This window comes from Thermobia domestica, chromosome 10 (genome assembly GCF_964235325.1).
Source record: "Thermobia domestica chromosome 10, izTheDome1.hap1.1, whole genome shotgun sequence".
Taxonomy (NCBI): domain Eukaryota; kingdom Metazoa; phylum Arthropoda; class Insecta; order Zygentoma; family Lepismatidae; genus Thermobia; species Thermobia domestica.
Genome location: NC_137463.1, coordinates 39,834,173 through 39,855,163, shown reverse-complemented (window position 1 = coordinate 39,855,163; position 20,991 = coordinate 39,834,173). Strand labels below are relative to the sequence as shown.

The 20,991-nt window shown below is 38.2% G+C and overlaps 1 protein-coding gene across 1 annotated transcript in view; it reads left to right on the top strand.

Moving 5' to 3' along the window:
* Nucleotides 1-942: 942 nt before the first annotated feature.
* The window catches only part of LOC145661443 (leukocyte surface antigen CD53-like), a 99,335-nt gene continuing 79,286 nt past the window's right edge, over nucleotides 943-20,991 (top strand). The window contains exon 1 of the mRNA XM_081726751.1: nucleotides 943-1,099. Within this exon, the coding sequence (XP_081582877.1) occupies nucleotides 1,004-1,099 (96 nt within the window). The 5' untranslated portion in view covers nucleotides 943-1,003. The remainder of the gene's footprint in view (nucleotides 1,100-20,991) is intronic.

The window sequence follows — 20,991 nt, the reverse complement described above, 5'->3', positions numbered from 1 at the left end:
AATAATCCATGTAGAATAGTTTTTATAAAGTGGTCCCCATATTCTCTATCTGCAAAAAAAGAAGTATTCAAATACGATTTCAACGAAGAAAATTTCCCCTCTCACTCTTTCTCGAAATTCTCCCTATAATTCGAACATCCCATACTGAATACATTATTTCGATATTAAATAATATATTGTTTCGATATGATAAGTATACTGTACATTAGGTTGACAAGTTTAGAAAACGAGAAAACTGAACATTCAGCAGACTGGCATAATTTGACGGTTATAGTCATTCTTATATCGTTATTTATGGTGATGATGAGAAAGAAGTCTCTACCTTTTCAAACTAATGAGTTTTTAGTTAGTTAAGCTTATTCCAATTTAGATTTATATTACATCTTAACATTTAACAAAGCACTAGAATTAGGAGAATCGATTGTCCTTTGAATTCCTATTTTTTATGACTAAATTTACTATAGAAGGTTTAGTCTTTATTTGAAAATACTTGAAGTTCGTATAATAAATACTAGTACATTACGTACCTACGAGTCAAAAACGGGACACTTAAAAAAAAAGATGTTTTGCGTCCCATTTGCATTTATCTCGAGATACCGGACAACGTTCCGAAAAAGGGAATACCTTGTTATAAACGGGACATCTGGTTATCCTAGCTTATATTTACATAGCATTACTAACAGCAATAAAGACCGTACATTGGGATAACAAAATGTCATGGTTTACCGTATATTAAGTCATTATATAAATAATTATCAGAAAATCAACATATTATACAATTTTTATTTACTAAAACGCATGCTGAAATAAAAAGTAATAGTATCAGAGACCTGGTTGCTAAATCTGATGAAGGAAGGATATAGGTAACTGGAATCTTGGTCTGTACCTAAAGATGTAAAATCTCAATTGTGGTTATGAAAAGAAAAGTTGTGGTTATGAAAATATATCCATTATATACTGATTTAATCGCCAAGAACAGAATAGTACTTAAAAACAGAAGAAAATGGCTAAACTCAGAAATACACAAACTGAAGAACAAAGACAGAAAAGTCGAAAACTAGGGAAGTTTGTTTTGTTCACAATTAACATTTTATTGGGAGTAAGTAGTACCACTAGTACCATAGGGGGTAATAGTATACAACAGTGCCTCATGATCTGTGCGCGTGGATACTTCCTACTGTTGCACTACGTATAAAAATGATTTTATTACATTTAGAAGTAGTAAGAAGCATCCACGTGCACGTGACATGCGATATGTGTTTCAAATCCCCCACATATACTCATACACTACGTACAAGGGCACATTATTATTCTTCGCATACCATAAAACACAACGAAACGCAACGCAAACCGACGTACATTTTATTTTATATTACTCAGTAATTAAATGAAAGTCGCATTTTTACCTCATTTTCAAGTTCCTATATCCTCAATGAATAATCCTTAAAAGACTGCACTTCGTGAGTCCTCGCTAAATGATGAGGCACTCTCGTATACTATATCCCCATAGGGTCATCGTTATGATAGTAAATTAAGATATTGCAGTTAGTTTAGTTTCACTTACAGCAGTGGCGGGTCTAGCCCGGGGCCGGATTTTAAGTGACATAAAACATTTAAGATATTATTTATATAATTTTGAAAGTTTATATTAAACTCGTATTTCCCCTAGTTAACCCTGCCAGGGGATGAGGGATTCCTGTGGGTCTCCCACTGACTCCCAAATGGGAAACTAACGCGTCCCATTGGGTCTGGTAGCGTACGTGATACCTCAACACGGTAAAAAGTGAGGTAGTCCTTTGGGCGACCCTACCGGGGGAGAGCAGAGGCCATGGCCCTTCTCCCAAATGGCGACCTACACGTGCTGTTGGGTCCGGGAAGAGATAGAAGTATCTCAGCGTGTACGTGGTACCTCAACACGCAAAAGAGAGGTAGTCCCGTATTGCTTGGACGATCCTACCGGGAGGGGAGAGTCGGATTTCTGCCTGCAGGAGGACCAAACGGAAACGGGAAAGGTCCAATCCCAGATATCTAGGCAACGGTACTAATTCCGCGGAAGGGAGGTAACCCTGTAGGATATGGGCCGGCTCCAAACTCAAATGGTGACTTACACGTACCATTGGATCCGGGATGAGATGCACAGCATCTAGACGTGTGTATGGTACCTCTACACACGGCGGTTGCCAGTTGAACGATAGAGGTAGGCAGGGCCGGGACACAAGCCCCCTCGGGCATTGCCTGGGGTTCCCGGATTGGGTTGGACTCTGCCGGGTTGTGGTCATACCGTGGGATTCGGTAGCACATGGGAACTAATCCCAGGGACCTGGGTAACAGTGAACATGTGCGGGAGGTGAGCTCGCCTTATAACGCTCGGGCAAAATGCCTGCAGAGTATGGTAGGGCCTGACTCGCTAGCAGGACCGCCTCCACCAGTAGGTCAACTGGTAGGCACTCAGGACTTCGATCTGGCCGCGCAGTGGACGTATCCCACTCCCTCAGTGAATGGGGGTTACACACTTTGGTGTTAAGGTTAAGGGACAAATCTTAACGGTGCACTTGTGCACGAGGACATAAGTCCAAAGCACGCGCAACCACGGGCGGGGTGCATTACATTCTTGTACCGTCCATTAAATAGACCGAACGGTCGCGGGCATGCTCCCCATGCATGCAATTAAGCGTGGCATAGTAGACCACTAGCTCACAATTTCCCCTAGTAAAACTTAGGGCGGCATTACTCGAGCAGGCGGTTCTACCAAATTTTGACACATTTCCTACATATTTGGGTTAGGTTAGAGCTTTGTATTTCTTGTAGCATAGATGCACTAAATGAGGAGCTCCATTAATACTTGCAGACCAGTGGCTAAGGGAAGGGGGTCCAGAGGGACCGGCCCCCCAAAGAGGTCAGACAATGTACTTTGGTACTTTGATGTTTGTAATATTTTATATATTTTTATGTTTATATATTTTTTGTTTGTAATTTTTCTATATGTACCTATAACAGCACTTAGGCCCCCTAAACACACATCCTGGCTACGCTACTGTTGCAGACTGACTTCAGGAGGGCTCAGTAAAAATACAGTGTGAAAAAATGAAATGAAATCTTTGAGTTTTACTTCCCACAATATGCCAGCTAAGCTAAAGGAGACGGTGATGATGAGAAATGAATGAAATGGTGGAATGAGACTTATGGCAAAAACTACAGTGCATATTACATTAATCAACTTGTGCTACGTGGCCACTAAAAGGCACGAATGCTATTTGGGGGCTCAGTAAAAATACAGTGCGAAAAAATGAAATGAAATATTTGAGTTTTACTTCCCACAATATGCCAGCTAAGCTAAAGGAGACGGTGATGATGAGAAATGAATGAAATGGTGGAATGAGACTTATGACAAAAACTACAGTGCATATTACATTAATCAACTTGTGCTACGTGGCCACTAAAAGGCACGAATGCTATCTAACCGAGTCAGGGTAGGAGCTCAGCACGGGGGCAAGAGCGTTAGCAAGGGGATGCGTTCGTAGGGAGCAGGCGCGTCAGCGACGGGGTATACCCATAGACGAGGATAGCGGAAGAGCACACTTACTACACAATACTTTCAGCATCATTCAAAATTCATTTCAATATGCTGTGCAGTGGCACTAATTATATTGACACTCTCATTCCTTCACAAAAAGTGTTTCACATCGTATTTTATCCATAAATTTTATACTTGGTGGAACCGTTTGCTCAAATGAGCCAGGTTCGGGCATTTATTCCATTAGGCCACGCCAGGTTTTAATAAACAGAAGTAACTGATCAAAAATTACAAATCGCTTGAGAAATCACTGTTTAGCTATTAGGTATGTCTAGCAAGATAGCCCCCCCCACACTTTAGAAAATTGAAACAATGATTAGGTCATTCATTTGTACTACGTTTGTACCGTTCGTACCGAAAATATTTCGTTCCTGCCATTTTCCTTACAGGGTTACTTGAGAGGTCACCTATAAGGAAAATGGTACAAACGAAAATATTTGAAAATGGTACAAACGAAAATATGATGGAAGTGCAGGAAAGATGTTAAGGTAAGGTAAAATAAAAGTTACAAAAAAAAACACTTGTACACGATTTCCTACCCCAAATAGCAAAAGTACCCCAGTGTACCCTAAATACCCCAATGTACTAAGGTAAGTGAATGGAACCTAACCATTTTCGGTACAAACGGTACAAACGATACAAACGTAGTACAAACGAATGGCCTAGTCATTGTTTCAATTTTCTAAAGTCGGGTGCTATCTTACGTCTATTAGGCTGCCAAACAAGGTAATTCTTATTTCGATCTCACGGGTATAAGTACCGTGGGCAGAAGGCATTGCCAGTTTTGGCTGATAGGTTAGGTTCCATTCACTTACCTTAGTACATTGGGGTATTTAGGGTACACTGGGGTACTTTTGCTATTTGGGGTAGGAAATCGTGTACAAGTGTTTTTTTTTTGTAACTTTTATTTTACCTTACCTTAACATCTTTCCTGCACTTCCATCATTGCATCGTTAGATTTATTAATCCATATCTTTCGTACAATTCCAGCAAATTTTTCTCGTTGTTTGCATATCTGCTCGCCATTTCCTCAATATATTCACTTCACAAAAGGGTAACACTTCGCCTCAACGTCCGCCGTAGTAAAACAGATCTGAATTAATGCAAATCTACATACGAGTAAAAACCTTAATTATCTGCTTTCACGTAAAGACGTTTGTGACCTTCATTTGGTTTGATTTAATTGTTTTTACATCGTCAATAAAATCTTCAATTTCATTTATTATGCAAAATATGTTATTAGTAGGAATAACTGTTGATTGACAATCAACATATCTTAGATTTTCAACCATTTCGAAAGCTTCAGCTCAGGCCGATATCCAGTCCAAAAATGTAGGGGAGCCGGTAGAAGTTAGGAGGGCCAATCCAAATATATTATAGTTCATTTGCAAGTCTATCATGACAATTTTAGGGGGGCTGGCCCCCTTGACCACGGTGAATACGAGCCTGCTCAGATGAGCTCTTGTTACTTTACGTCATTGGCAGTCTCGTTTTCATTATTATTAACATCATGAACGTTTTCTCTCTCTATTTTTACCGGCCTCAGTAAATGTTACACCATTATATTACATTTTTGTGTGATATTTCCCTACAGCTACCTCTGATAACCTTAAACCAGTTGAAATTACATTCTTCTGTTTGTAATTTATGCAACACTACATAAATATTCTGCTATTGCGTTACTTTGAATTATTCAAATAGGAGGTTCAAAAGTACGATTTATCAACGAGTTTTTAAACATTATTTTCAATAAATTTTCAAGGGGAAAAACTTTTGTTCCATATTTCAAATTATTCAAATTTCAATCAACGAGAGCCTGCTGTATGTGTTCCGTGCATTTGATGTGAACTGTTCCGGGTTTGATTCTGTCGAAAAGGTACCAGTTTTTTCAAGTCATTCATCCTGCGGGAGATTTTTCTGGATTTTTCTCATTTACACTAGATAAATTGTCATTAGTACCTAACTCACAGGTCTCAGACCATTTCCTTCCTTTCCCCTTATCCCTTATCCCGAATAGAGTCTATACTCGCCGAGGGACGTCATCCCTCATACGTGACTCGCTTAAGAGCATAGATGGCGTTTATGCTCAGAAATACGTGTAAACAAACAAATAAAAAGGCATTTATTCCGTTAAACGCAACAGCTTTTCAATATGACAATAATGACGTTATAAATGGATTACGTCAGTTTAGGCTATTTTGGTTTAGGATACATTAGGCTAGGTTTTGTTTCATTCACTTACGTTAGTACATTGGCGTAGCGGGGTATATGTGAACTTAACCTAAATAAAATGTTTCGTGCTGTTTTACAAAATGTCGACAACTTTAAAATTGCATAACTTTTCTTGTTTTAAATGATGCTCCAATACAATCTACAGTGTTATTTTCTTGGCGTATACTGAAATAATTACCTACATATTGATAATATTCGTGCATATTGATATACCATAAAACGTTTATTAATGCGAAAAACTTGCATGAGGACCGCAATGGGTGAGTGAGAGCGCTAGTGTCTGGTACGTGCAATCCCTGGTTAGATTCCAGCTCCCGCCAAGTAGCCTTTGTATTGGACAATCACCACATGCCTGGGTTTTTCACTGTTCTCCCGTTTTTCCCACTTTTGTCATTTCACCATTATCGTCCATCTTGCTATCACACTTTCCCTTAAACTCGTACATCGTTAAACTAAAAAATCACGCACCAACCTGTAAAAGGTGGTCGCGACAAGTAAGAATTGATGCGTGTCAAGTTAGACCAACCACCAACACCAAAACGACCGGAACATATCTAAGAATTATGGGCTAATTAGTTGCTCTAATGCCAATTTTTGGGCTCCTACTGTTTAGCGGGAAATCGGATTCAAAATGGGCGAGTCTAGCTTGATATCAAGCTTGAACCCCCAATACGGTTAAAATGGTCCGATCGAAAACATTCAAACGCCAGAATTATGGGCTATTTATGGGCTAATTAGTTGCTCTAATCTCAATTTTTGGGCTCCTACCGTTTAGCGGGAAATGGGATTCAAAATGGGCGAGTCTAGCTTGATATCAAGCTAGAACCCCCCATACGGCTACAATGATCCAATCGAAAAATTCAAACGCCAGAATTATGGGCTAATTATGTGCTCTAATCCCAATTTTTGGGCTCCTATTGATTAGTGGGAAATCGGATTCAAAATGGGCGAGTCTAGCTTGATATCAAGCTAGAAATCCCATACGGTTACGGTTAGAACGGTCTGATGGAAAAAAATTCAAATGCCAGAATTATGGGCTATTTATCGGCTAATTAGTTGCTCTAATCCCAATTTTTGGGCTGTGTTTAGCGGAAAATCGGAATCAAAATGGGCGAATCCAGCTTGATATCAAACTGGAACCCCCCATGGGGTAACAATGATCCGGTCGAATAAAACTCAAACGCCGGAATTATGGGCTATTTATGTGCTAATTATTGCTCTAATTCCGAGTTTGGGGGTGTTACCTTTTAGCAGGAATTCTTCGTCAAATTGTGGGATTCGGCTTAACTTTTAGCTATATAACTTGTGCTATAATACTCCGACCAAATAATTAAAATGCCGTAATTATGGGTTATTTTTGTGTGCTAGTTAGTTACTCTATTGTCGATTTTGGTTCTTCTATCGTTCACAAGAAATCTCATGCAAGATTGGTATTTATTTATTTATTTATTGAACAAACACCAGACACAGCTCAGAGGCCTTTCTACACTGGATATCCAACAACAGCAATAACAATGGAAAGGATTTGGGAAGGTACCAGCCAGGGTCTCTTTTAGTAGGTACCATCCCGACATTTGCCTGGTAGGACTGAGGTAAACCCTGGAAAACCTCACTCAGGATGGTCGGCAGCGGGATTCGAACCCACGACCGGATAAAACTCAATTCAAGGGTACACATCTGTTTTCGTGATTTTCATTAGAAGATTTGCTTTTTTCCTGGAGATCGTTCCACCTGACCAATTAGTCATGCTTGATTTTCCCACGCGAGATGCTACGTGACTCTCCCCCATCAGTTGTCATAGTTGTTATCAGCTCCAACCCCTAGGCGGTAAGACTTACACAATCTCATTTCAAGGGTACACATTTAATCAGTTGTAACTAGTTTACAGGCCAGTCAACATGGACACCTTTAAAAGCATTACAGGGCCATGTAGAAATACAGTGAAACCTCTGAATAACGGACACCAGTGGGACATGAATTTTTGTCCGTTACTGGGAGGTGTCCGTTACAGAGAAGTTACAAAAATTTAATTTCTCACAACGATAATTGTATGCAATAATATACAGCAAATACATTATGTATGAAGGTAAATACGTAAAATTCAATATAAAAATACTCTATTCATAAGTATTTGAATTACTGGGAGGGAAGAAGGAGATATTCATTTCTGTTAAATAATATTTTTGCTGGGGGATGTGTTAATATATTCGTATACTGCAAAAGATAATGCGTGTATGGTAATTTTCTTAAGTACATGTCATCACCCTGTGCTAAAAATATCCATTAATTCACATGAAATTGTCGGGAAAGATGCAAAGCCCAGAGGAAAATTGCTAGGGAACACTAATTTGCTAGGGAAGGGAATATTTTTTGTATACGACTGACCCTGCATGAGTGTTATTGCTTGTTGAAGGTTCTCTATGATTTCCAGCAGAAAACAGTTTATTGCAGGCAGAAAAAAGAATAATTTCAAGTTCAGCTTGAAGCTGTTCCGTTTGATGGTTCAGCAGGTCTAGACTCATGATAGGCACATTTGTAGGGAAAGGACTTTTCTGTCTACTGTAATATATCGCACAACCGATAATAATTCCTGTCCGTTATGAAGAGGCTATTGAAACGTTTAGGGGGAAACAGGACTGTCCGTGTCCGTATCTGAGAGTGTCCGTAAAAGAGAGGGTTTTGTTCTGTAAGAGAACATATATTATTGCCGGGACAAAAAAATCTGTCCGTATTATAGAGGTGTCCGTTATTGAGAGGTGTCCGTTAAGGGAGGTTTCACTGTATCGCCACTTATGGACTGAAACATTTTTTTTTTTTTTTTTTTTTTTTTTTTTTTTGCAATGGCATCTGATTCAAGCTTTGAAGTTCTGTGGTACATGCGGAGGCAATAGGAATATTTGTAAAAATGGGAATGGTAAGCTATTTTAGATCTCTTAACATATATGAGTATTTATGGAAAAAAATAAATGAAATGGAGTGAAATCTTTGAGTTTTACGTTCCACGGTTATGCCTGCTGGGCTAAAGGACACGCTGATGATGAGAAATGAATGAAATGGTGGAATGAAGAAAGTGGGAGGAAACTGGAGAACCCCACCCCACACGGGGTTATCCACCACAAAGTTCATTTGGAGGGGGTTGGGATCGAACCCAGGACCTTAAGCACCGGAGGTGAACAATATCACTGAGCCATCGCGGCCCTTTGAGTATTTATGGAAGTTTGTCAATGCGAAGAAATATGAATTATACAGTATATTTTCCTTAACGTCTTAAATAATGAAGAGTTCGATTTTCATGTAGAATATTACGAATTATCTTGTACTGTTAAATAGTAATCTCTTTAATATCGAAAATTTTTGAAACTCATATTGTGCATTAGCATTTGCTATGGATGACATGTTCATAACAGGCATTTACTTTTTAATTATGAACAGAAGATACATTAGTTTTTTTTTAATGAAATCTAAACATGATGTTTGGAAAATTGAAAAATTTATGTACACAATATACACTGGTCGTTATATATATATATATATATATATATATATATATATATATATATATATATATATATATATATATATATATATATTCTAATAACCTATAAAGTTCATTTTCCACCATGTTCTTTAAAAATGTGTGACTATAAAAAGTAACTAAAGATAAATGTAAAAACAGCACTTCTATTAGTAATCTGCTGTATTTTGAATATAGCATATTTTTATCTTTTTGAATATAACATATTTGTCAATATATTTAATATATGTACCACTATATTTATTTAATTTTTCGATAGAAAACTCAAATTTGGAATTATAATAGCAACCGATCTACAGTACTTTTTAAAAAGAAAATAGGTAAAGAACTCAGCTACAGATAGGAACTGTAGGAAGAAATCTTCTATTCGACATGGTACTTTGTTTTGATAACAAAGTAAAACTTGACTTGTTTTTTGACGTTCTACTTGGATGGTTTCTGCGATACCCAGCCTCGGTAATTACAAGTGAAACGGGTCTCAGTCAAAATACAATTTCAAAACTGTTAAATGAATTTAGAGAGCTCCTTGCAATGTGGCTGTTAGAAACCAGTGCCAAAATTGGAGGTAAGGACCACAAAGTCACAATTATAAACACAGATTGCTGGAGGGGATATAGCAGATATATCTGCTTTAGAATACCAGCATGATACAGTAAATCACAACTGTGCCGGTGCTGTGCCATCAGTTGTAGCTCAGAATAATTTCTATAATACTCATTAAATAAATGCATTAAATTAATTTTGTCGATTCGAATGACAATACAACACATCCATCAATGATTGAAGTTTATTGAGCGAGAGTAAAACGAGACATTCGACGATCCATAGGGAGGATGAATATCAGAAGAACTGAGTCATATTTAACAGAATGGCACAGTAGACTTCACACCACTGAAGAACTTTTTCAGATTTTTTACGTGCCATGCAGTACTTCTATCCACAGTAAAGTTATGAACTAAATGAAACAAAATAATGATAAGGAATTTAACAACCCCTCCCCCCAAAAGAAGACGACGATAAAAAGAATATGAATTGTTTTACCATTACCATATACAGACAAGAAGATATAAGATGTTTTCGCAACTCTTAAACACGCCAATGGAAAAAACTGTTTCTAGTTTGGTAGAAACAACTGATTCATAATTAGTCCTAAGCTTGAGTAAAGTGTGAAGGGAAGTTATAATAAGAAGATAACTGGGTTCTTAATTTGTATTTCCTATGCGCATACATCTTCCCATTCTACATATTTCTACGTGAAGGATAACAATAATTATATACAATCCAAGGATAACAAAGATATTGCTATTTTATCTGGATAGTGTTCATTTGTCACTTCCAGCGGCCATTTTCCAAAATGGCGGAAGAAGATCGGATGGGATTGCAGGGAGCTTTTAGTATGTTGCTTAGAACATCATTTCCAACATCTATATCAACTTCTAGCTTGTTACTAATTTGCTCCTTACTTTTTATTAATTTGACTGCACTATAATGGCACATTGTAGTTCATTGCAATATAATGCTACTGAAAATATATATATATATATATATATTATAGGAAGTAGCTTTTCAAAGATCTTCACATAAGGCAGAATTTTGTAAATAATATTTATTTTATAAGGTGTATCAAAATGAAAATTTTGTATCAGCTGTGAAAAATAATTGCAGTTATTTCATTAAATAAGTCTAGAACGATGTGTGACTTTCTCTCGTAACGATTTTAATCATGATAAGACGAAGGCACAAGTTTTATACCTACTGCTGCTTGGTAGTTTATTTCTTGTTGATTGATTTGTATGACGTTCTTACTTATTTTGCTAATTTTTTTGAAAGAATAATGTTTTTCAGAAGTAACATAATTTCCTAGTCTTTTTCAAATACCTGATATTAAAGAAAAGGTCAACTTGTAAAAGTAAATGTAGTTTGTATGAAGCATGAACAAATATAACGTTTGATTTTTTTTCACGGATACAGTAGTACTTTTCCATTAAAATTACTCGGAATATGAGTAATTTTTTCTATGAGTTGGCTTTCATTACTGATATTTAGTCCGTATACTCTGAAAAAGTTCCAGTAGACGTGATACGTGAACAATACAGAAGCATCTAATTAACAAATTTTACAATAATTTTTTCGGATAACAATCTAGTTCTACACTTACGATTTTTTTTAAATATATGCATTAATATACCTGTTTCTAAAACAATTATGTTATCTCTTTACATTCTTTAAAGAATTAATATCTGTTAATTATCCAAAAGAGACGGGGAAAATCGATATAACTCATTAAGCAGAACAAAATGAAATTAAATCTTTAAGTTTTACGTCTCACGCTTATACCGGCTAGGCTAAAGAAGACGCTAATGATCAGAATTGAATGAAATGGTGAAATGAAGAAAGTAGGAGGAAACGAGAAAACCCCGAGAAAATCTACGCACACAGTGTTTGTCCATCGAAAAGCTCATTTGGCGCGAGCTGGGATTGAACCAAGAGCCCCATGTACTACAGGTGAACGCTGTACCACTGAGCCACCACGGCCCCTAAGAACAAAATGACTTCAGGGTAAATCCCTTCATTTGTAGTTTTTATAAAAGAAAATTTACAAAAGCGAATTTTTACGATAAAGAAAATATCATTCATGGCCAACAATAACAGGCTCAATAACACGGCACTTATATTAGAATGAAACTGATTCTAAAACACATCGCTCAAGTTTTTCGTTATTACCTCTTCAATTTTAAAGAGATTAAATAGGAATTTTGCCAAAATTCAGAATTGTATTTCTAATAATGTGTCCCCTTGAATTGGGATCGTATGTCTTACCGCCCCGGGCAAGTGCTGATAACAACTATGACAAACACGTGAAAGTGGTCGCTTCAAGTATGACGAACTCACCAGAGGGTGCTGTGGGCATTCACGTGGAACGATCTCCAGGGAAGAAGCAAATCTTCTGATGAAAATCACGATAACAGATGTGTACCCTTGAATTGAGTTTTATCCCCACGACCTCCCGAATGCGAAGCCAACGCTCTACCACTTGAGCTACTTCACTCATTTGACTTCTAGATAACGTGGTGTGATAATTTCAAAGTTGCAGTGAGGAAACGTCGATGTCTATTAACTGAAAATTGATTTATTTGCATTCTCAGCGAATGCAAATATATATCTCTACTAGTAAATCCATAAATTGTTTTTTCACGTTTTTATGTTCATTATATTCATTATGAATAAAGTGGGAGGAAATGGTTGAGCTCCGATAAAACCCAAGCAAATGGTGTTGTCAACCACAAAGACCACTTGGCGCGATCTGAAATCGAACCAGGGATCACCCACACAAGAGGTGAACGCTCTACCTCTGTGCCACGGCGGCCCAAGCAACGACGAAGAGGCATTTCCTTTGCACAAAAAATTGATTTAAAAAATAATGATATTTCACTATATAAATTCTATATATACACTACTTACTTCCAAACATAATGAACATAAACACGTGAAAAAAGAATTCATGGATTTACTAGTAGAGATATAGATTTACATTTGCGGAGAGTGCAAATAAATCAATTTTCAGTTAATAAACATCGATGTTTTCCCACTGCAACTTAGAAAGTATCATCCCACCTTATCTAAAAATCAATATCAATCTTGCATGAGATTTCTTGCTAACGATACAAGCAAAAACTCGACATTAGAGCAACAATTTAGCATGCAAATAACCCATAATTCCGACGTTTTAATTCTTTTGATCGGAGTTTTATAGCCCTAGGTTTATAGCTAGAAGTTAAGCCAAATCTCACAATTTGATTAGGTATTCCTGCTAAAAGGTAGCAACCCCAAACTCGGAATTACAGCATCAATTAGCCCATAAATAGCCCATATTTCTGACTTTTGATTTTCTTCGATTCGAGGTGTCTAACCTTAAGGAGGGTTCATACATCATGTCAAGCTAGACTCCCCCACTTCGATTCCGACTTCCCCCTAGAAGGTAGCAGCCGAAAAATCAGGATTAGAGCAACTAATTAGCCCATAAATAGCCCATAATTCTGGCATTTGAATTTTTTCGATCGGATCATTTTAACCGTATTGGGGGTTCAAGCTTGATATCAAGCTAGACTCGCCCATTTTGAATCCGATTTCCCGCTAAACAGTAGGAGCCCAAAAATTGGCATTAGAGCAACTAATTAGCCCATAAATAGCCCATAATTCTGGCGTTTGAATTTTTTCGATCGGACCATTTTAACTGTATTTGGGGTTCTAGCTTGATATCAAGCTAGACTCGCCCACTTTGAATCCGATTTCCCGCTAAAGAGTAGGAGCCCAAAAATTGGGATTAGAGCAACTAATTAGCCCATAAATAGCTCATAATTCTGGCGTTTGAATTTTTTCGATCGGACCATTTTAACCGTATGGGGGGTTCTAGCTTGATATCAAGCTAGACTCTCCCATTTTGATTCCCATTTCCCGCTAAAGAGTAGGAGCCCAAAAAATGGGATTAGAGCAACTAATTAGCCCAAAAATAGCTCATAATTCTGGCGTTTCAATTTTTTCGATCGGACCATTTTAACCGTATGGGGGGTTCTAACTTGATATCAAGCTAGACTCGCCCATTTTGAATCCGATTTCCCGCTAAACAGTAGGAGCCCAAAAATTGGGATTAAAGCAACTAATTAGCCCATAATCAGCCCATAATTCTGAGATATGTTTCGGTCGTTTTGGTGTTGGTGGTTGGTCTAACTTGACACGCGTCAAGAATTGTACTTGTTCTGTTCAAAGCACAGCGAAGCTGGTGTGCTTGCGCAAGAATGTATCTGTAGAAAGCAGGTGCAAAGTCATGATGGATTCGCTCAAAAACCCATTACTAGTGTGACAAACAAGATGGTTACTAATAATAAGAATTGTATGTATTCTCACTGTGCAGGCTTATCCTGTTGGAGAATTGCCATCTTCTTTTCCGAATAATATTGAAAAACTCGAATGTTCCGATAGATTGACGGATAGTTTTGACGGGTGTCGGACATGAGCTCACCGGCAGTCTTATATTACAGGTGCGAACAAAAGCTCACCGATAGCAAACATAAGCTCCCTTGAGGGACTTGTAGTAAAATTCATCGAATATTGAAATTTAGGCTTTGGCTACTTCGTAAGCAGAAAATGGAGCTACTATCTTATATCACTTATCAGGTATAAAAAAGATAATAAAAACGTTGCGGATTCGCGTTGTATTAAACGTGGGCAGACATTGAGGAACCTGTAATAAAATGCCCTGGATATTAAAATCTAGCCTTTGACTAAAATTACAAATAGGCCTAATAACTCAGTAGAAAGTAGAGCTACTAATGTCATATAGCAGTTATCAGATATCACAATAAAATAGAAATGTTGTAAGTTTAATGTGTTAAGCATTGGCGACAGTACGCCTCATTTTGGCCCTGGAAATTTTGGAACCAAATTTTTCATATAGGTGAAAATTCATCACTGCATTAAAATAATTTCATGATTAGGCATAAATACTTACATAAGAGAATTTGCTTGCTAACAGGATTGGTTATTCTGGTTTGTTACTTTTTTTATTATTATTTTACGAATTCATCATACTCAGATGTATTTAGGCCTTGCTCCTTAGTGCTGCCGTCGTGCTTGCTGATCAACACTCAAAACAAATCTCTTTCTTATTTACTAACACTAAGCTTTTTTTTTTAGTTCATAAGTTGTTTTGTTCTTAGTAAATAAGAAAGAGATTCATTTGATGAGTATTGGTCTGCAAGTATGATGACAGCGTTAATACTTGAACTCTGCAACATTCTTCATATTTTATTCTGATGTCTGATAACTCCTATATAACATTAGTCATATAGCCTATTTTCTATTGAGGAACTAGGTATACTCCTGTCCCAAAGCCCGTACACGTTTAACACATTAAACCCTGCACCATCCTTATTATTTTATTTTGATTTCTGATAACTGATATAGCTATAGTACTAGTAGCTCCATTTTCTACTGAATTATGCCTACTACTACTAGTCAAAGTCTAGATTCTAATACCACTACGTATCCATCATACGTTTTTCTAAAGCAAAATGAAATGTATCTCAGATACTTTCAGCCATAGTGGGAAAAAAAGAAGGAAATACCCTTTCACCAAAATTTCGTTTACCGATATTTCTGTGCTGCTAAATTTCCTACGCGGAAAGTTTCAGCACACACAGGGGAGGATGTTGGATTGCTTTCTTCAGTAAAAGAAAGTAGTATTCTTTTGTTTGTCCGAATCTGTTTTCAATTTATATTTTAAGAGTAAAAATCTACTTCATATTAAAGGAGCAGTTCGACTTAGAAATTCATTTCTTACAAATTATTTCCATTTGTAGAGTTGAAAATCCTAAAAGGAATGGTGTTTGTTTGATCGCGATACGTTCAGTCGTTAGCGAATAACAGAGAAAAAAGATTTTGTTGTGACGTCATACGTGGGTAAGCTCCGAGAGCAGGCTTCCATACACACAGTGCCGCGCATTTCGTGCCACGCATTTGTGAGTGGTGCAGTGGCACATTTTAAAATTGCGATTTCCTTTTCCAGAACTGATTTCAAAGACTTAGAAATGTCATCTGCATGTAGAAAATAAAATCTGATGGTCGGCTATACAAAAGTATAATAGAATAAAACGTAGTTTTTCCTACAAAGCATTAGTTCGGCATTTTACAAAAGGAACTAAAAGTTTCGAAACCAACACCATTTAAATACATGGCAGATGAGATTGCTACAACACCTAAGTACCTTTTCTTTAATCATGGTTCCGATTCCCAAACATAAGTACATTGATTTTCATGTTTTGTTGCAATTTTTTAATGATGACCCTATAATTTTATGCTCAAGGTATGTACAGGAGTGTAGCATACGCATATGCGGAAAAATGAAATAACATTTTTAATGTTTGAAATAATACGAAAAATACTTTACCCGTTAAATTTGTTTTATTCTCATTGCTCTCTGCGGAACAACTCTAGTCACCCGGTATCATCATCATTGCCACGTGATATAGAAAAGTTAAACGATGAATCAATGTCTTGAGGGGCAGTGTCATCGTTATTGATTCCTTCTACAAGCCGGTATATTTCACTCCCCAATTCACATTGTATAGAAGTTGTATTTACATTTATTTTTAAAACAGTACCTTTAGAATCATGAGTGACACCGTCGCTATTAACCTCTAATGCTCCGTCTTGACCAAACCCGCAATTGCGTCTTGTACGAGTTTTTACGTAAGTAACTGGACATACATCGGAACTTGTTCAATGGCTCGGATTCTAAACCTTTCAATAATATACTTGGAACAGCATTCTTTCTCAGTTTGCGGGACATAATTCTCTTGACATTAGCTTTTCTTTCAATAAACAAGAAGTCGGACTGCTCGCACTGAGAAAAATTTACGGGTAAAAAGTACGTAAATTCAAGTGATTTTTAGGACCTTTCGTAAGAATGACTTTCCAACATTACTGAGAATGTTAATTGTTCTTGTCCGTTCTACGTATGTTTTCTCCTTACTTTTCCAGATAAAAATGATGACGTCAGAACTTATGAAAGATATGACGTCATAGTTAATAACAGTAATAATGGAGCGACATCATTACCGGTCATGTTAAAACTCAAGTGGAATGGAAAAATCACAAAACAGAAATGTTATATTTCTAGCTGTTGCTAGACATTTTCCGAGGCAAACATGGAAAAATCATATGAAGGAATGGTAGAAACTCCGTCTTTGACTCCATTTAAATCTGTATGTGGAGACTTACGCACTGTATGTTCCAGTTAAATCTGCATGCACTACTGTGAAAATGCCATGACGAAAGGATACGAATACATGCATATACTTTCTTACTACGGTATAATGAAATGCTTGTAACAGTCAGGGACGAAATTAACTTAATCGAGCAATGTGTTTTCCGCAAGCATCGAAATAAAGCTTGCAGTAACTAGTGCACGCAAACAGTAATAGAATGTAGACTCCACTACATAGGATCGGTACACGCTCCTTCGGAATATACTAATTACAAGCATCCATCTTTTTTTTTTTTTTTTTTTTTTTTTTTTTTTTTTTTTTGCTAGTCGCGGTCGACTAGCTCCCGCCCAAAGGGTACCGCCCTTTATATCGGGAAGTGGAGTAATGGGATCGTGAGGATTTGGAGAGTGTGGATGGGTATTATTATTTTATTAAACTTTATTCAACATCAGTTTATACACGATCATAAATACAGTGGGGATACATTAATTCATTTGATTAAATAAGCATATATTGTGGAAAAGGGTGGACATTATGGCCTTTAACCATAATCATAAATTAAGGTGAATGGGATGAATGGAAATGAGGTGCACCAAACGTCACAACATCGGGTATAGTTAGCTAAACAGATGCGTGTTATCTTCTGATCCGGGGGCGACTCCGGATCTGATGGAGACAGGGGAAGCCCAGTTAGACAATAGGACTACTGTGCATAAGATGGAATGATGCAAGGTGATGCCGTGGCGGTGATGTAGTCTGTGATGAATAGATGGTCTGGACTGTCGGGGGGTAGGGAGAAGTGGTAGAGGGTAAAGAGGAGGGAAAGCGGTGTATGGCGTAGAAGGATATTGGAAGGATGTAAAGCGAAATGATGCATTGTGGCTAGAAGCATGGGGTGATGAGTTTGAAACCGAGAAGAAATGTAGCGGTGTCGCAATGTTTCGAGATGGTAAAGAATGTGGGGAAATGGAGTGCGGTCATAGAGTTCGTTGGTAGGGCTGGGAAGGCGGATTCGGAAAGCTAGTCGGAGGGCATGCCGTTCAAGAATTTGTAGTCGAGTATAAAACGAGGGAGCAGCGGCAATCCAGGCAGTAAAACCGAAGGTAAGAACGGGACGAAGGAAAACTTTGTAAGTGGTTAAAAGTGTTCGGGTGTTTAGGCCCCAAGTTGTACCAGTGATGCGGCGTAAAAGATTGAGACGATTGTAGGCTTTGGCACATATGGATTTCAGATGGGCTGTCCATTTAAGATGTCTGTCGAAGACTATGCCTAAATATGTAACAGTGTTTTGTGGCTGGAGAGGAACGTGGTCGACATGGACAGAGAAGTTAGCCGGATTGCGATAGACGCGTGAGCGCTTGTTCGGAGGAAGAAATATGATTGTTTGTGTTTTGCCAGCGTTTAATTTCAATCTCCAGCGTCTGCACCAAGCGAGAAAGGTGTCAATTGCAATCTGCAGTGTTCGATTGATCTCTTGGACAGTGTTTGCGGTTGCGAGGAAGGCTGTGTCATCGGCAAACTGATATAAACTGATATTGCCAGGTAATGGAGGAAAATCGGCTACATATAAGAGATATAATAACGGAGATAATGATGAACCTTGAGGAACTCCAGAATGCAGGAAAATGGGGTGGGAGAGGTGGTTGTTGATAGATATATAACTAAGGCGGCAAGAGAGAAAGTGGAAGATGAAACGGATGTAACACAGAGGAAGACGGAAAGAGAGGAGTTTATATATAAGACCAAGATGCCATACCTTATCAAAAGCTTTTTCCAGATCGAATAAGACCAGACAGGAAGGTTTGGATGTATTGAACTGCAGTGTAATATGGGTTGTAAGGCGCATAAGCTGATCATTAATACTATAGGAAGGGCGAAAGCCTGCTTGCGAAAGAGGAAGTAAATTATGAGCGGATAGATGACGGTGCAGACGCGTAACAAGGATACGTTCTAGAATTTTGCTGAACACTAGCGTGAGCTGAATGGGCCGATACGAAGAGACAGCATGTGTAGGCTTGTTTGGTTTGGGAAACATGAGAGTGATCGAGGATTTCCAAGAAGTCGGAATGAAGCCTGTGCGTAAAATAAATGTATAGAATAAATGGAGAAGAATATATGGAGCCTCTTTCACATGTCGGTAAGAAATACGATCAGCGCCTGGAGCCGACTGACGTTTTCTGGCGACTGTGATGTGTATATCTTCAACCGTAATAGGAGCAGTAAGATCACTATTTGCAGGGAGATGGTGGCTGGAATTGGGTTGAAGATCTGGTGTTGAAAGATTGAGATTATCGGCTGGATGGCGGCGTATAGACGGATCAGGTGAAAGAGGAGTGAAAATTCCTTGAAGGTAATCGGCAAAGGCGTTTGCTGTCGCAGTATCGTCAGCAAGGGGTTGGTCTCCGTCTAAGAGTGGGTAAGGTGTGCGAGATGAGCGGCCAGTGAGTTGGTGAAAACGCTTCCAATATTTTGTGGGATGAGTGGTGGTGGAAAGTTCATTACAGGTAGTGATCCAGCGACGGCGTTTATAAGCAACTATGTAGTTATGGACAGTCCGTTGATACTGACGGTGGAGACGGAGAGACTCAAGATTGCCTGTGTGAGTGTAGTCTCTATAATGTGCCCGGGAACGTTTGATAAGCGTTAGATAATGAGGGGGAAGAGCTGGTTTGTAAGTATGAACGGTGCGAACCGGAATGTTTTGGACAGAGGCAGTGTTGATGGCAGCAGTAATGGTATCGAGCGCAACATAAAGATCGTCTTCTGTAGTGGGTTCCTGGACAGTTTCTAGCTGATGTTCGAGTGTGGTGCGGTAACCATTCCAGTTGGCTTTATCAAACATTGGATAAGAGCGAGGAGGTTCAGAAGTAGTACTAGAAGCAGGACGTGGTGTCGTGATGGTAAGAAGTATCGGTACATGATCACTGCCAAGAGGATCTAGTACATCAAGTCTACAACGAGTTTGGAGGTTAATAGAAGTAATAACAACATCCGGCGTCGTGTTACTACTAGGTCGAGTGGGTTTAGGTAACGGATGAAAGTGGCCTGAAGTACGAGTTAGAAGGTAGTGGTGAAAATCTTGCTGTTGACGGGGGGTGCGACTGTGAAAATTGAGGTCAGCTAGAATGATGTAAGTGCGATAATTGTCTGAGATATATTGAATAAACTGATATGGAAGAGGATGTCCAGGACGAATATAGATTGTCGCAACCGTGATGTTAAGCTGTCTAAAATACAAGGTAGTAACTAGATGTTCAGGTAATGGCTGAAGGGGAAGAGTAGCACGGCGGAAAGGAAGAGATGGCGAAAAACCGATAGCTACTCCACCACTAGCCCTTCTTGCTGGAGTCGTGTTATCGTGTCGCAGCATGGTATAATTTGAAAGGTGTACGTGCTTGCGGGCCGTAAGATGAGTCTCGTTTAGGAGGAAACATGAAATATGTTTTTCAAAGAGGAGTTGTTCAAATAAGATCTTATGTTGCGGTAACGATCTAATGTTCATAAAAAGAAAATTAAGATCCATATTAATTAAAAGCAGTATGATGTGTGAGAGAGGTTTAAACATCAGTTTGCAATGGATCAGAATGGAAGTAAACAGTTTGGCCAGAATAAGTAGCTGTGAAATTGATGTTGAGGATGGTTTTGGCAGCTTGTTGAACTTGACACAGAATATGGTTGCGCAATAAAGGATGAATATTTTGAAGGGTAACAGTTATAAACGATAAGAACTGTGTAATTGTGATTGGTTGACAGACATCGTGGGGAGAAGAAGCTGTTTGAGTGACATGTGGTTTCAGTGGTACGGTTAATTCAGGCTTGAATGGATCCGCAGTAGGTTTAGCCTTGCATTTGTAGCTGTAAGTGGCATGTCCAGTTTCGTTACA